General features: G+C 30.6%; 2 protein-coding genes across 4 annotated transcripts; both read right to left on the bottom strand.

Annotated features, from left to right (window-relative positions):
• Positions 1-2,076: 2,076 nt before the first annotated feature.
• LOC108458961 (uncharacterized) lies at positions 2,077-4,605 on the bottom strand. The gene is made up of 3 exons (XM_017758345.1): positions 4,156-4,605; positions 3,273-3,458; positions 2,077-2,364 (listed from the first exon to the last, which is right to left on the bottom strand). The coding sequence occupies exons 1-3, from the start codon at positions 4,603-4,605 to the stop codon at positions 2,077-2,079; spliced, it is 924 nt and encodes a 307-aa protein (XP_017613834.1).
• A 2,002-nt stretch (positions 4,606-6,607) lies between these two features.
• Positions 6,608-9,171, bottom strand: LOC108457786 (F-box protein SKIP23-like). 3 transcript variants are annotated; one of them, XM_017756928.2, is made up of 3 exons: positions 7,941-9,171; positions 7,499-7,562; positions 6,764-7,024 (listed from the first exon to the last, which is right to left on the bottom strand). In XM_017756928.2, exons 1-2 carry the CDS (start codon positions 9,129-9,131, stop codon positions 7,539-7,541), a joined length of 1,215 nt encoding a protein of 404 aa, XP_017612417.1. In that variant the 5' UTR covers positions 9,132-9,171; the 3' UTR covers positions 6,764-7,024; positions 7,499-7,538. The 3 variants fall into 3 exon arrangements, with proteins under 3 accessions (XP_052882545.1, XP_017612417.1, XP_017612416.1); XM_053026585.1 differs by lacking the exons at positions 6,764-7,024; positions 7,499-7,562 and adding an exon at positions 6,608-6,705; XM_017756927.2 differs by lacking the exon at positions 7,499-7,562.
• Positions 9,172-15,963: the final 6,792 nt, after the last annotated feature.

The raw sequence follows: 15,963 nt of genomic DNA, 5'->3' as shown, positions 1-15,963 counted from the left end.
TTATATTACCATTTTATAATTTTTAAGGGCTGAATTAAAAATTTATTATTTTTGAAGGGTAAAAATTAAATCATATTTGCTAAAAAAATTAAAATGTAATTTTTTTATCTTATTAATTTGTTGATGTGGTTGTATCAATAAGGGAGTAGACACGGAGGAAAATGCGATGGTGTTGAGGAAAGTTTACCTTAATAGGGCGGAGAATTGAAGGAGTAAAGTGAGTAAGGAGATTGAGGACAATAACGTGGCTCGAATGCTTGAGGATCAATTTTCTCTTTATCGTGTTTAGAAGTATTTAAAGTGGAGGTTCTGTATTTGGTAGTGGTAAAGTGGTGAACTTACAATCAAACCATCATTGTGGGATACATGAGAAGAATGTCTATGATGAGACACATTTAATCATTTCTTCCGAGCTGTTGTTGGCCTAAAAAAAATTATATATTCAATAGAAGAACAGGGTCTTGAAGAATGGGTAGACGAGAACCTTCCGGCAAGAACAAATGGCTAGCTAGTGGATGAGAACCTTCCAAAAAGAGCAAGTGGCTAGCTGGTGATGAGAATGGTCGATCTTTCTAGGGAAAACGAGAGATTGACTGGAATAAAACATTTCAGATTATTAATCCTTGGATAACTAGCCAATCCATAAAAATTGGAGAGAAATCTTTAAAGCAACTTGCTGTGCTATCATGTGTCTTAGAATAGAGGGGTATACAATAATTTAAAATTTAATCCTTTCTAAAAAAATTAAACATAAATTTATCATTTTTAGGGTCAAATTTTGGCCAATCACCACCTTCCCAGCCACTCAGCTTAGACGTAGGCCTAAATAGCCTCTATAAACTTCCCCTCATGTAGACCCAGATCAACAACCGCTGGAACTGAAAGCAGCAGCTAAACTACTATTGTTTTTGGTTTTCAATAACCTATATTGTATGGACTGACCAAGTAATGGACCTATATATTGTAGCCATGTGTTTCACTGATCATGGAGTATAGTGTAATTGGACCTAACAGTTGGCAAATTTAGAATGGCTATAGATCAAATCATTTTGGATTTACCAATTTGATTTTCAAGTGGGGTTATCTCCAGTGTCATTACAACTTACAAGCGACTTCAAGTCATTTTGGGTGACATCATTTCGGTTTTAATAGTTTGTTATTCTGAGTCATTTTTGATTTGGACAAGATTAGATACAACGACTCAATTTATTATGAATTTGGATAGATAATGGAGTGCAGTGCAGTACATTTAATTTATTTTTTGTCTCACGTTATAATGTTATTATAATATTTAATTTCACTGTTACAATTATTTTTATACTAATCGCAAGTAAACATACCGTCCATCTAAACTTACCCTTAATCTCTCCTAAAATGAAAAAATTATAATTTTTGCTCTAAAAATGTATATATTTTTTGAATTACAATAACAGGGTAAAGTTCGAACAACCAACACGACTAGCACGACTCAAACCCAGGTCACACAACCTATAGGTCATTTATTTATCTGTATATATATAGATAGATGAATGCATAATCTAGCATGCCTATTTATGAACGTGAAATAAAAAAATCACCCTCGACCCCATGTACAAATAAAAGCGGTTAAAGGCCTGTTGTATTTACTTCTCCTGATGGTTGGTCGAGTAACAAAAATATTGTATTTTCCGATACATCTTTATGGATTGGATTAGTTTTTCTAATGGATATCCTTAATTCTCTTATTTCTTGAATCTATTCATTCTGGATCTAAAAATGACCCCTTTACGAATTTTTCAGATTTTGAGACACATTCAATAATATAGAAGTATAAGTTGCCAAAATGAAAATAAATAAAAAATAGAGGGTGAACACCCTTAATTAATAAAATTTTAATTTTGTATATAATTTTAATTCCGATCCCTAAAAAATAAATTTCTAGCTTCGTCCCTATTTAGATACTTGACTTTTCATAATCAAATCAAGTCAAAATCCAGATTAATCCGATCTAATTTTTCGAATTCAAAGTAAAAAATTGACTAATTTGCAAAAACATATATGGTCTTGAATCTTGTAAACTATTGTAAGAGCAAATTTTCACTGATAAATACATGAATCCGTAAGATTAAAGGATTCCCCAAGTTTATTTCCTTTGAATGTGAAAGAGCATATGAATCCACCATAGAACTTGGTTTTCACCATTGTGCCCAAAATGTAAGTTCTTGATTTCACCATGAAAGTCAGGTTCAAAGGCACTGAGATCCGGTTCAGGTGCGGTCTAGTGTCCACAAGAACCGGTATCCCACCATACAATGGAACTTGATGCCCTGCCACAATTGTCTTCACTATCCGCTCACTCTTTCTTGGTTGAGTGAACTCCTCCATCTATTTTAATTCACCAATGGCAAGCTTGTTAGATATTAAACAATACATAACTCTAAACCCTAAAACCTAAACCCTAAACCGTTTTAATCTTTCTGCTTTAATTTCTCATTGTTAGGTATCGCTAAATTTATAACATTATTAGTAATACTAGTAACGTTTTAGATAAAACGGGATGAATCTCAAAACTATACATTAACTTTGTTTTAATGTACGATTTTGTATATGAAATTTTGATTGGATCTAGTTCTCACAAATTATTAATATAATTATTGATATATTATCATTTAGTGTTTATATATTACATATACAAATAATTATATTTATCTAATATAAAAATGTATATGGGCAATCAAAATTAAAGTTTCATGTATATATTTGAACCACAATCAAAGTTTTATATATCAAGTTGCACATTGAATAAAAAATTATGTCTAATTTTAAAATTTATCCTAATTAAAATCATCAGGCCTTAGCCTCTCAAAATGGTAAAATTGCACTTTCCAAAATTTATAGTTCAATTATAATCCCTGCTTAGTATTATAAATTATAAAACTTTAAGTTAGTTTAATCATTAAATTATATTTTGACCTATTTAAAATTTATAATTCAATTCTATTCGTAACACCATTATCTGTTAACAGCTAATATTATTAACGTATTTACCACAATAGTTAAAATTGTTATCAATTTGAACCTATCAATAAATATTATAAAAGAAAAAGAGACCAACTATGGCAAGTTAGAGGGAAAATACCAAATTTCAATATAATTGAGGGGCTAAAACCACAATTAAGCCCAAGTCTTACCCTTTCAGCAGTTTAACCTGAATTAAGCTTTTTAACCCTCCATTTTTTACTGCTATTTGATATTTTATACCATAAACAAGGGATTATAGAAACAGTTTTTACCTTTCCAGAAGCAAGTTTGAGCTGGAAATGGTGAAGCTCTAAAGGGGTAGAGGTGATCTGGAAGGCGTAGGAAACAGCTAGATTTCTGTATGAAATCGTGACCGTCGAATTAAGTGAAAGCATATCTGTTGGCACCCCTGATTCATCATTTCCTGCCTGATAATACAAGTTCTCAAACACTATGTGCTGCCAATAGCCACTAAATATAGTTTAGAGAATAGATCCGAAATTGAACTTGGACAAAAAAATTTAATTTATTTAAATTACGATTCATAGTTGAGTTTCAACATTCAAAACTTGAAAATGTTTAGAAGTACTATTTATGGTTGTCTAAGCGTTTAAAGTAACTCTCATAATTTAATTACCTATTCTTATTTATACCTGCCTAAGGATCAAATTGTAGTTATTTGTATAAATCTAAAATGGACTATTTGTCGATGGAGTCTTAATTCGATTAACATGAAATATGGGTAGTTCTAGACATTTATGTCAAAAATAACAGATATGATCAGACCAATTATTTACAAATATGATCAAATTTTAAATAAAATTTTGAGTTTCACATTTCGAATTGAACCACACAATTACACATAATGTTAATGTTATACATGAACTCAACGCAACCTAATTCGGTAAAAAAGCCTAAGACAATTCGATAATTAAGTTTCAAGTTGCCTCCCATAGAAGAAAAAATTATTGTTTTCAATACAAAGTTTTCAAAAACCGTAATCAAACTAATCAATCACCAGTTTTCGATTGGTTATTTTCAATAGAATAAATTATTAATAAAATTTAAAAACATTTAAAAATAAAAAAATAAAATTCATGGTGTAATCCAGTTTCGACCAAAACCTTAATAAAAGAAAATTAAAAAAGAACATACCTTAACGAAGATTTCAGGCTCATATCTCTTGCTAGCATCCCACCTAATCAAAACCACCACAGCAAACACCACAAGCAACACTAAAACGAGGCAAAAAACATAAAGAAGCCTCACATTATTACTATTGCTGCGGCCATCATCGTCCTCCTCGTCATTATCATCGTCACCATGACCAATCTGTTCGTGCTTCCAACCCGAAAGAGTCCTCGGGATGTTACCGGAAACCGAGAACATCGATGTGGATGACTCACTAGAATGGTTAAAGGAAGAGCATTGGTGGTAATGATAATTATTGTAAGTTTGTGATGCCATAGGGCTTGAACCATATGAAATTTTTTCAACGTCAGGGTTGGAAGGGCTTTGAACATAGTAAAATGGTCTTCTCGATGGTGACCTTGTTGCCCATGACACATCAATGCTCGTTCCATCTGAATCACTATCTGCATGCATCTTTTTCTTGGTTTTATTTTTCTCTATGATCTTAAATATGTAGATTATATGTATATTGAAATCAAAGTTTACAATTATGGGATTATTTAGTTAGTCATGATCTTTTAATTAATGTTATCTTGTTTGATAATTTTTTCCTCTTTAAAAGTTATCTAAAAACATATTATCCAGAATAATTTTTTAAAAAATATTATCCAGAAAAATTATTAATTAAAAAATCATAAATTTTTTAACAAATATCATTATAGGTTCGATCATATCTGTTCTTAAATATGAGGATATGTTTGAGTGCACTTAAACCTATGTCATTCTACATTAACAATAATGTTCATGCCAATCAAACTAAAACTCAATCGGCAAAAAACCTTGATTCTTACTTTGTACAATTTAACTAATGAGGCCCTATTTTAGTTTATTATTTTCTAGGAATAATATTTAATTCCTCACTGACTTGTAAATAAATACTAAGCATTTTATTTAAATATAATTAACTTTAATGGTACTTGTTATAAATAAATATTAATAATTTCCCTTTAAGATATTGGGTTAAGGGTTTAGGATGTTAAAAGATTTATTTATAATTAATTATTATTTAATTTTGTTTAAATAAAGTTATTAATATTTGTTTATAGGTCCTTCACTATTTTTTTTGTTTTATTTGATGATAATATGTCATGTTATTATTCATTGATGGTGTATGTAACTTATGCACTTACAATACATCAAATGTTCTCCTTTTTGATCTACTTGGTTGATTTTGTTTATGTACCTTGTTTATCGTTCAAGTTTTACTAGATGATGATATATGTAGCGATGAAGCTAGAAATTTTTTGGTGGTCGAAATTATGTTATATGTTTTTATAAGAGTTAAAATATAATTTCACCATTACATTAGATTATAGCTTTATAGCTTTTAGAAGGACAAAATTAAAATTTTATTATTTTAAGATAGATAAATTGTAATTTTACTATATGAATTTTTAATTTTATACTTTTCTATTTTAAGAGGGCATTTGACCGAATTCATGATATATGTATGTATAAATCTATGAGATGGAATATAGTTTTTTTTCTTAAACTCTGATTAATTTTATCTTGACTAATTCAGTTTTGAATTTTTTTTTGAGAAACACAGAACAGTTTAAAATTTTATCTAATATTGGTATTTAAATTTTATGGATTATAGATATTAGAACATGTGACAATGTGGATGAAAGAAAAAATATGAAATAAAACTATTATTACACCTTGGAATAATGATTAAAAGCTTGGGTGAATTATTCAAAAATGTTGATTTTAATCATAATTATTTGTTAATTTTACAAAATTTATTAGATTAGGCTGATTTTGTAAAAACTGGATGCATTTTTAGTGGATATTATGGGAAAACTGGATGCATTTTCAGTGAATTAAATGTGCTTTTAGCTTTGGCTAGTTGGTTAAATAATGTTAATGTTTTTGTTAGATGGTTATATAGTTGTAATTATATTCTTGAGTCTCAAGTTTGATTCTTTTATTACTCATATTTGTATTTTTTATTTTATGTTGCTTCAAATTTTTATTTTAATTAATATTTTTAACATATTAGCTCATTTCGTTAAATGATTAGATAATTATGATTATATGATTACATCCTTGAATTTGAGGTTTCATTATTTTTATAAACATATTAATGTATTTTTTATCTCATATTGTTTCAAGTTTTTTTAATTAATGTTTTGATGATATTTTTAATAATTATTTGATTTTATAGATAAAATATTTTAAAAAACATTAATTAAAAATAAAAATAATTAAAAATATCATCAAAACATTAATTATAAATAAAAAAACTTTCCAAGATTATCATTAAACTCCAATAAAAAAATTAAGTCTATTCGAAGGATCCTGTACTTGAGAACAAATGAAAATGCTTTGGATGTCGAACTTTATACTTGTTTCCATAAAAATATGGACAATTATATTAAACTCCAAGATTATCATATCATGGCCACAACAATAGTTGAAAAAGGGAAGCCTGAATTGGCAACTGAAATTATTAACCAAAGTATGTTCAATTTTTCCAAGATTTCCTTGGAAGAGTCCATATGATCATATCCCCTGTACACATGTCCAAATATACTTCAACATGGGTACTTCAAGATTGAACACACGAGTATTTCCAGAAAAAAAAAAAGAATCCGAGCAAAGTATAAATTTATGATTGAATTCCCAAAAGATCAGTATGATAGCTGCTTCAGTTGGATAGTATATACAAAGAACAACAATAGGTAGATAATCAGCCATATACAGCCCAATGATGAAGCAGAAGTACGACACGTACTACACTAGGCTGATTCTCCGATAACCATAGGTAGACAATCAGCCATATACAACCCGATCATATAGGCTAGGCTGATTCTCCGACGTTTATTTGTGCCTATAGCATTCACCAAACCAGCTTTTAAGATGCTGTTACAAATATGACTTAATTGAACGAAAATAGGGTAAAAGTACCATAGAGGCCCGTATACTAAAATGTCCAATTGCATTTTGCCTCCTCTACTCGAAAAATGAACAAATTACTCTCTATACATTAGATCAAAGAACAAACTAGTCTTTCTGCTTAAAATCCCATCCATTTTTTCTGTTAAAAACTGGTCTCCATACATTAGCATGGCCACGAGTTACTGCCTAGTTATTTCGTCAATCAAGTCAGTTTTTAACAGTACAAATTGATGAAATTTGTAACATAAAGGACCAATTTGCTCTTCGATCTAACGTACAATGATTAATTTGCCCATTTTTTAGTCGAGGGGTAAAATGCAATATAACTCCTAGTTCAGGGGCTCCATGACTTTTACCAACAAAATTGCAGTAAATAGCACAAATTTATTGCAGGACTACTACTTACAAGAAGTAAATATAAAATGGCAGGCTCATGGACAGAGCGCTTAACGGAATTGTCCAAATCGGAACTACAAATCAACATAAACAATTCTAAACCGTTAGAATGTACTGGGAGACATATGAAAGAGATCTGCATTCGATTTAGACTTCTCTTTGGCATTTTCAGTAAGATAACATTAGATGCATAGCATTTCAAGACATAGTTTGAAGCTAGCATGCCTATACCATTAAGCATATGTTTTCCTCCACTATCAACCATAGAACCGGTATCTCACATAAAAAACACGACTCAAAAAGCTTTCCAGGGAGTTTCACCAGTTTTTTACGTGATTCTACTTAAGGATTCTGATGCTTAAAGATCTTCATGGCTATTGCAACAGTATACAGAACTATATATAAATAAAAACTCGACCCAAAGTTCAACACTGCAAAACAAAAATACTTACATCCGATGCTGTTGTGGATGAAATCCAATGAGGTGGTGGCCAGAATAGCTCGGAAAATTGAGGAAACTTTGTTAATGGTCCTATAGAACCGCTTTCCAAATCGAATACACCTATATCACAATGCTCCGACGCTCCATCTTCTTCCCCGAGTGAATAGAAGAAATTATCCACATAGATTATGCAATTCCCTCTACACACGGATAAATCTTCTATTGAAGCAGAAAAGGTGCAACCATCACCTAAAAATAACACGCGATTGTCCAAATCCTTAGCTTCAACCCACTGCTTACCAACATCATCCAACTTAAAAACCTTAAACTTAACCGTCCTCTCGTTCATATACAAAGCAAGGTTTTCAAAATACTCCTCGACGAGCCCGAAACCGGCCGAAGAAGAAGATGAACCGGGCTCAGATTCAATACTCAAATACATATCAACCAACAATAACTCACCCTTTGAATCAACCAAAAACTTCTTATCACCACCAAAAACAGGCATAGCAATCAAATTTGTCTCGAAATCCAATCCCACAACCACAGTCCTACCAGTATTATCAACAGCATAAAAATTCCCTTTATATAATATCACATCGTCAAAAGGAGATGGCATGTCTTGAATTATAGCCCATTTCTTAACACTAGATTTAAACATTGCTAATTTCCCAGAAACATGAATTGTAAGTATAATGAAATCATTAACATTATCTTCTAAACAAGACAGGACAACTTTTTCCATGTACAAGTTGCCCACACTGTGATGAGTTAAATAATGAAGCACATATTCTTCACCCAATTCAAGAACCCTAAAATCCAACAAATTTAAAGGTTTGGGGAAATTATCAGGGAGAGAATCGAAACGAGACCTTGAGAGAGGGTTCAAAAGCTGGACTCTGCCGTTCATCGGATCTTCTTCGATTTTGATTACCCACGAGGAGGGGCTCCAAGCGTTTGTTTGGGTTCTAGTTGTGGGTGATCCGAGGAGGAATACGGAGCGCTTTGAGAGGGAGAATTGGGAGGAAATAGGGAGAAGCGGGAAACGGGGAGCGAAGCGGTTGCGGCAGCGGTTGGGGGCAGTAACGGCGGAGCGCCAGGTGGAGCAAACGGAACGGAAACGGATGACGTCATAGTGGGTTCCTAGGCGTTTGGAGATAAGTTCTAGTAGTTCCTTGGGGAGTTGGGTCCAATCTGCCATAGTAGATTTTCCCGAGAAACTGATGGAATATTAGCAGGAACACTGTAGAAATAGCCTTATGTACCATGGTAGAAGTAGAAAGGGTCGTAATCAGATGGGCTTTTGGGTTGGGCCAAATTTAGTTTTTAATTGGTTAAAATGTGATATTAGTCCTTGCACTTTACAGAATATGAGATTTAGTCCCTCTACTTTAAAAGTTAAAAATTCAATCCTACTACTTTTTTTTCCAATTTAAAAAATATGAGTCCAATTATTATCGTTGTTGGTAATTTATGTTAGAAGTTTTCAATTTAATATGTTTATTTTTTTGTCAATCATATACCACATCATATTAGGGTAGCCTAATATGCCAAGTTGACAAATTTTGACAAAAAATACTAACAATGTTAATGATTAGATTGTGAAATTTAAATTATAAAAGTAGGAGGACTTAATTTGTTAAATTTTCAAATACAAGACTGAATCTAACTTCACATTGTAACCTTTTAAATTCAGAAAGTTGTCCTTTTTGTTAAAAACATGATTTTGGTCAAATTCCACCTATTAGTCCCTATAATATATGTAACTTGTAAATTTAGCCTTTTTACTCTAATTTGATCATTTTAAGTCCTTTTACTTTTTGAATTTTAAAATTTTAGTTGTTAAATTTCGACATTTCCAAAATTCTATACGACAAACATATTATCGCATGTCTAATGTTATACCAAATACCATATGAATCATGATTAGAATTTCAAAATAAGAAAGGTATAATGATTAAAATGATCAAATTGGAGAATTGAGACTAAATCCAAAACTTACGTATAGTACAAAACTAATAGCAGAATTTGACATAATGAATTTAACTACTATAGTTTGCAATTCGATCTGAAGTTCAAACTTCAAAAAAGATGTACTAAAATTGACCAAATTAAAGTAGGGTAAGCTAAACTATTAGTCACTAAACTATGGTTAACTTTTCATTTTGGTCACTTAACTAAAAAAAGTTACAATTCGGTCACTGAACTATTTGAAAGTTTTCATTTAAGTCACTGAGTTATTTAAAAGTTTTTATTTAAGTCAATAGGCTGTTAAGTTTTTTTTTTTTTTAAGTTCTGCTAGCGAGCTCCAAGCGATGATTTAACGATCGATATGGTGGATCAATACCCATTGACGAGTAGTAAAACATATCTTAGATCTAAGTCGATTTGACAGCCAACGTCGGAGATCAGAGAAAAAAAACTGTTTGAATTTTGGTTCTCATATTCATGATGTCCAAAAGTTGTTTCATGAAAAAGACTAAACTGTAGAAGAGAAGAGGAAAGAGAGTTTTCGATTGGTGTAGGCAATGCAAACATAAAAAGCCATATATCATCGATTTTAATAGCTCAGTGACTTCAATAAAAACTTTTGAATAATTTAGTAACCAAATTGTAAGTTATTTTAATTAAGTGATCAAAACGAAAACTTAATCATAATTTAATGAAATTTAGGCTTTCTCTCACATGTTAGCAATTATTTTATGCTCTATTTATTCTCCTTTTCTTTTTAAGTTACTTAAATCTATCTTTAAATCATGATATTAGACTATATATTTTGTGAAAACTTTAGATTTATTCTGTGTACTTTAATTTAATAAATTTTAGGACATCGAAATTGTGATATCCCGAATTAGGGCCTAAACAGAATAGTGCTTTCGAAACCACAATTCTGAAGTAGAAAAATTTATTCCGATTAATTTTTATAATTTATTGAGTGATTAGATACATGTGTTAGAATATCGATAGAAAATTTCATGAATTGCATGTCTAATTTGCCTATTAGGACTTAATTGCAAAAGTTGATAAATATGAGTTTTAGATGTTAAAGGATTTAATTGAAGAGCATAATTGAAGTAGAGGTACTTAAATGGGAATTAAACCATTAGGTTTTCATGGACAAAAGTGGACATACATAAGTAGAAATAACCAAAGTTTTTAATGAAGGGTATTTTAGTCATTTGGTAATTAAAAGACTAAAAAAAGGAAAAAGATGGCAAAATATGTCCATCTTCTTCATTAGGATGAAATTTCAAGGGTTCTTCATAGCTAGGGTTTGTTTCAAGCTCCATAGTAAGTGATTCCAAGCCCCGTTTTTAATGTTCTTTGCGTTTTTGGAGTCCCGGTAACTTGATTTAACTTATTCTAGCAATAATTTAACCTAAGGTTTATATTTAGAAAAATACCCATAGGTGAAATGCGTTTGTTTTGATGTTTTATAGTATAATATGAAGCTTTAAATTGTGTTAAACCACTTTGCTAAACGATTTTACGTGAAAACGAGTAAAATGACATTATCGGTAAAAATACCTAATGTTTATAACTATATGTTAGAGTGAGAATTTGATGTTTCCATAGAAGGGAAAAATGATCAGCATGTCATAAAACATAATAATTTTGGGAAAAAAATAATTTTTTAGCTTTGGGGCAAAAGTGTAAATATGCAAAAGTTTAGGGGCAAAATTGTAACTTTGCAAAATTTAGATTTAAGGACTATTTTGATAAATTTGAGTATTAAATCAGCTAAATGTGTTATTTTAGACCAAGAAAGACGTGGAATCGACCTTAATCGGGGAAAGGAAAAGATTATGGACTAAATTGCAAAATTTCTTTATTTTGTACCGAGGTAAGTTTAGGTGTAAATGTAGGAAACATAATTGTCATTTTAAGTAATTTAATGTTATTTATATGATATGATGATTAATATGATGAAATATTATGCTTTGTGGTTATTATTGAGTAATATGCAAATTATGTGTGCTACTTGTTAAATATGAATTGCTACCGAGTATTGGTTTCGATATTCCGTTGAAGACGGAAAATATGTGTGATCGAGGAAAAAGCCCGTTTGAACCTTGGGAATAGATTAGAATACAAGTGACATGTCATTAAGATATTTGAGTTTCGAGCTAGTTGAGTTGAGTCCAAGTTCGTGAGATGTAACTAGGCATCCGAACTCGTTGAGTTGAGTCCGAGTTCACTTATGGGCGGGTTACATGGTAGCTTGGCTACATAATTTCTGCAGGCTATTGAGTTTGTCTAACTACGGGTATGACACTTATGTGCATGAAATCTGTGTATTCGAATCATATTCCGATGTGTTCAATCTTAAATGGATAAGGTGAGTACCTAAAACGAAGGTGACATGTTAGTAAGTGTGGTGAATGAGAAATTTGTACAGATATGTACTTAACCTTCGGGTTGAGACTTCAATATAACAATAATATGGTAGGATCATGAATGAGAAATATGATATGAATGCTTTGGTGGTTTTATGCAAATGTAGGTTTCGTATTATTGCATGGTTATGTTACTTGCTATTTACATGTGAACTTACTAAGCAATTATGCTTACTTCCTCCTCTATATTATTTGTAGTTTTGTCAAGCTGGCTAGGAGATCGGGAATAGTCGAAGGCGCGCTCACACTATCAACAAACTATTTCGGTATAATGACTTATATATTTTGGGAATATGGCATGTATAGCATTATAATCATTTTGTGTATATAATCTTATGATATGGCTCATGGATGGTATGGAAATTTTTGAGAATGATTAGCTATTGGAGTGGCTAATCAATATTATATTTGATAACACGTATGCTTTATGTGCTAACTAATCTATGGAAATCCATAAAATAGTGAAACTGGCTATAAAATAGAATCACACAGCAACAGTTACGTGAGTTTGAAAAATCACTAAAAATAGTATATATAGAATTAGATGATGAATAAAATATGTAATTGAATCTTAATGAACCTATTTTCATGTGGAAGAAACAAAATAGGTAAAAGAGTTTTATTTATGAGATATTTACGTTTTGGTGAAATAGGGTCAGAGAAATTTCTGGATCCCCTATTCTAACTTTATAAATTCACCATAAATTGTGTAAAAATAATTAGGACTCACAATTTATATGTATGGATTCCTTATTGAGTCTATTTTTAATAAAAACAAACAAGAACATCATTTGAATTCTGTATGAATAGATAATTAATTTTTAGTAAAGAAGGGTCAGAACTGTCAGACAGCAGAACAGGGGTGACTTTAAAGAATAAACTGTACTTATTGGCTAAACCAAAAATTCTGAAAATTTTATGGTAAGAAGATATGTGAGTCTAGTTTCAGGAAAAATTAACGTATCCTAATTTTAAGTTTTTTAGCTCATTAAAAAAATAATTTAGTGACTATGACTCAAGTAGACAACTTTGAATGAACTATAAATAATAGTTGAATTATAGAGAATGTTGAAATGTATTAAATTGATAATTAAATTTATTTATTTAGATCCAGAAAATTAAAATACGAAGCTAGGTCGAGGAAAAGAAAAAGTTCAGGATCAGTAGATTTGTGTATACGAACAAGTATCGAGGTAAATTCGTGTAACTTGAATTATATTATTAAATGCTTGAAATGTATGTTATTGATGTGAATATGATTTTAATGTTCATTGTATGAAAATTGATGAAACATTGATATATTTGATAAAAAGGGGAAGAAATCCCGGTTGAATGAAAGGAAATTTCGATGGATCTCTGAAAAGGAATTGATGGTAAAAAAGATCTAGTCCGGACGGGTGATCCTATTCTGATATAGCCCTCCCGAAGAATATGTGGAAAATAGATTTAGCTCGGACGGGTAATCCGAATTAGGGTCTGAATTTAGCCTGGACTGATAATTCAGATCCAAGCTCATTAGAGTAATTGTCGTTGTAGGTGATTTAGCCTGGACTGGTAATCCCAACAATACTCTATAAGTTTATATTACAGGGGATTTAGCCTGGACTGGTAATCCCGTTGTAAAGATGAGGTTCGCGGGAGTGTGCTCTCTGAAATGGAAATGTGTGCACATGAATATGAATTGGCGGACCCGGAAATGTACACTAAAAGTGTACCTCTGAAAATCCATCGAAATTTTGAGAAATTCAACGAGATAAATATGGAAAAATAACAAGCGAATGGAAATCATGGTATCGATGAGCTCATCAATCATGATATATATATTATTGACACATGGAAATTATTGTACTAACTTGAATGTTGAGTTTGTGCATGTTAGGGTAATAAGCATTGAATGGATATTTGAATGTTTATTATATTGTATTGAAAATATTAGGCAAGTATAATTCTTGTTACATGAGCTTACTAAGCACAAAGTGCTTACCGTATTTCCTTTTTCCCTATTTTGTAGTGTTAAGAACTCGGAGGTCGGATTTGGTTGGAGACACATCACACTATCAACTTCAAGATTCGGTATATCAAGAAACTTTATTTTGGAAATCAATGGCATGTATAAGCTAATAAAGTAAATATTAATGTGATATGAATGTAAGGTCAGCCATTGGTATGGCTAACAAATCTTGGTTTTGGTATGTGACGAGGTTATCTTATAAAAATGCATGAATCTATCTTGAAAATATGTTGAATTGGATTGGTTGATGTGGATTGGTCTCGGTTTAATATTGCAGGGAAGGTTAGATATCTATAAAGGGGCTATATTGAGAAAAAAATTTTAATTCGCAAACTCCGGTAATGCCGCATACCCTATTCCGGCAATGAATACGGGTAAGGAGTATTACAGAAATTTTTATTCCGTGACACTCTTCAATACTTAAATTAGCAGAAGTCAACTAGGGGTGAAGCCAGGGGGCTGGCATGGGCCCCAACCCCCCCTAAAATGTTAATTTGCTCTTTTGGCCCTTAAAATTTTTTAAAAATTTTAAATTAATAAAGGTAAAATTACACTTTGTCGCCCTAAAATTATAAAAATTTGATTTAATCCTTTACAAATTATAAAAATATAAACTATAAAAAATTAAAATTTTATCCGACTCCCCCTAAATATTTATTCTAGCTTCGCCAACCAAACTTACTACAATGTCAAGCTAAGAGTTGGTCGCTTGTCAGCTTTGTAGACCAACAATTTAGAATGATAACCTTGGGTCAAGAATAAAGAAAGACATTTATACTTAGATATAAAACTCAAAAAAAATATTTTTAATTCAATCCGATTTCATACTTTATTTATCGATTAATGAGTCAAATCAAGTTTTTAAGATGCAATGAATCGAATGAACATTACACGTCACTTAAAAATATCACATCATATTTTAAATGAAAAGTTAATTTTGAATAATAATTAAATATGTATTAAATAATAATAGACAAAAAAAAGTAATAGAGGGGGTCGGCTCGTTAAATTATGGGTTTGGCTCTACTCTACTATATAAATTTAATCACCATTCATAATTGTAACTTTTAAAATTTATGAATCGATTTTATTTATTGAAGATTATTTTCATTTAATAAAAATATGATTAATATTCTTTATTTAAATTTAAACATTTTATTAAAAATAATATTTTAATTAAAATTATTTTTATTTAATAAATTATAAGTAATAGGTTTGCTTATATGAATAGTTATAGTTTTACTTAAAATTTTAAGCAATATGTTGTTATAAAGAACCGATTTAATAAAGGATGTACTTCATAATTATAACTATTGTTGTTGTAAGTGAAAAACTGTTATAGAAAGTTAAAATAAAACATAAAAATTAATTTTGATAAAAATTTGATTGTTATAGCGAAATGTTGTGTTATAATGAGTGATTGTTATAAAGAGAGTTGAATATATATATATATATATATATTTATATATATAGCCCGTGTCACAACGATATTAGTCCACGTCACCAAAATTTTTAAAAAGTAAATGGTGTTAGGGTGGGTTTGGATGGATGATTGAGTGCTGTAGTTTACTTTTTGTCTCACACTACAATATCACTACAGTATCTAATCTCATTGCCACTACTGT

Source organism: Gossypium arboreum, chromosome 4 (assembly GCF_025698485.1).
Source record: "Gossypium arboreum isolate Shixiya-1 chromosome 4, ASM2569848v2, whole genome shotgun sequence".
NCBI lineage: Eukaryota > Viridiplantae > Streptophyta > Magnoliopsida > Malvales > Malvaceae > Gossypium > Gossypium arboreum.
Note: the sequence above shows the minus strand (reverse complement) of the source record. Positions and strands in the feature narration are given on the sequence as shown.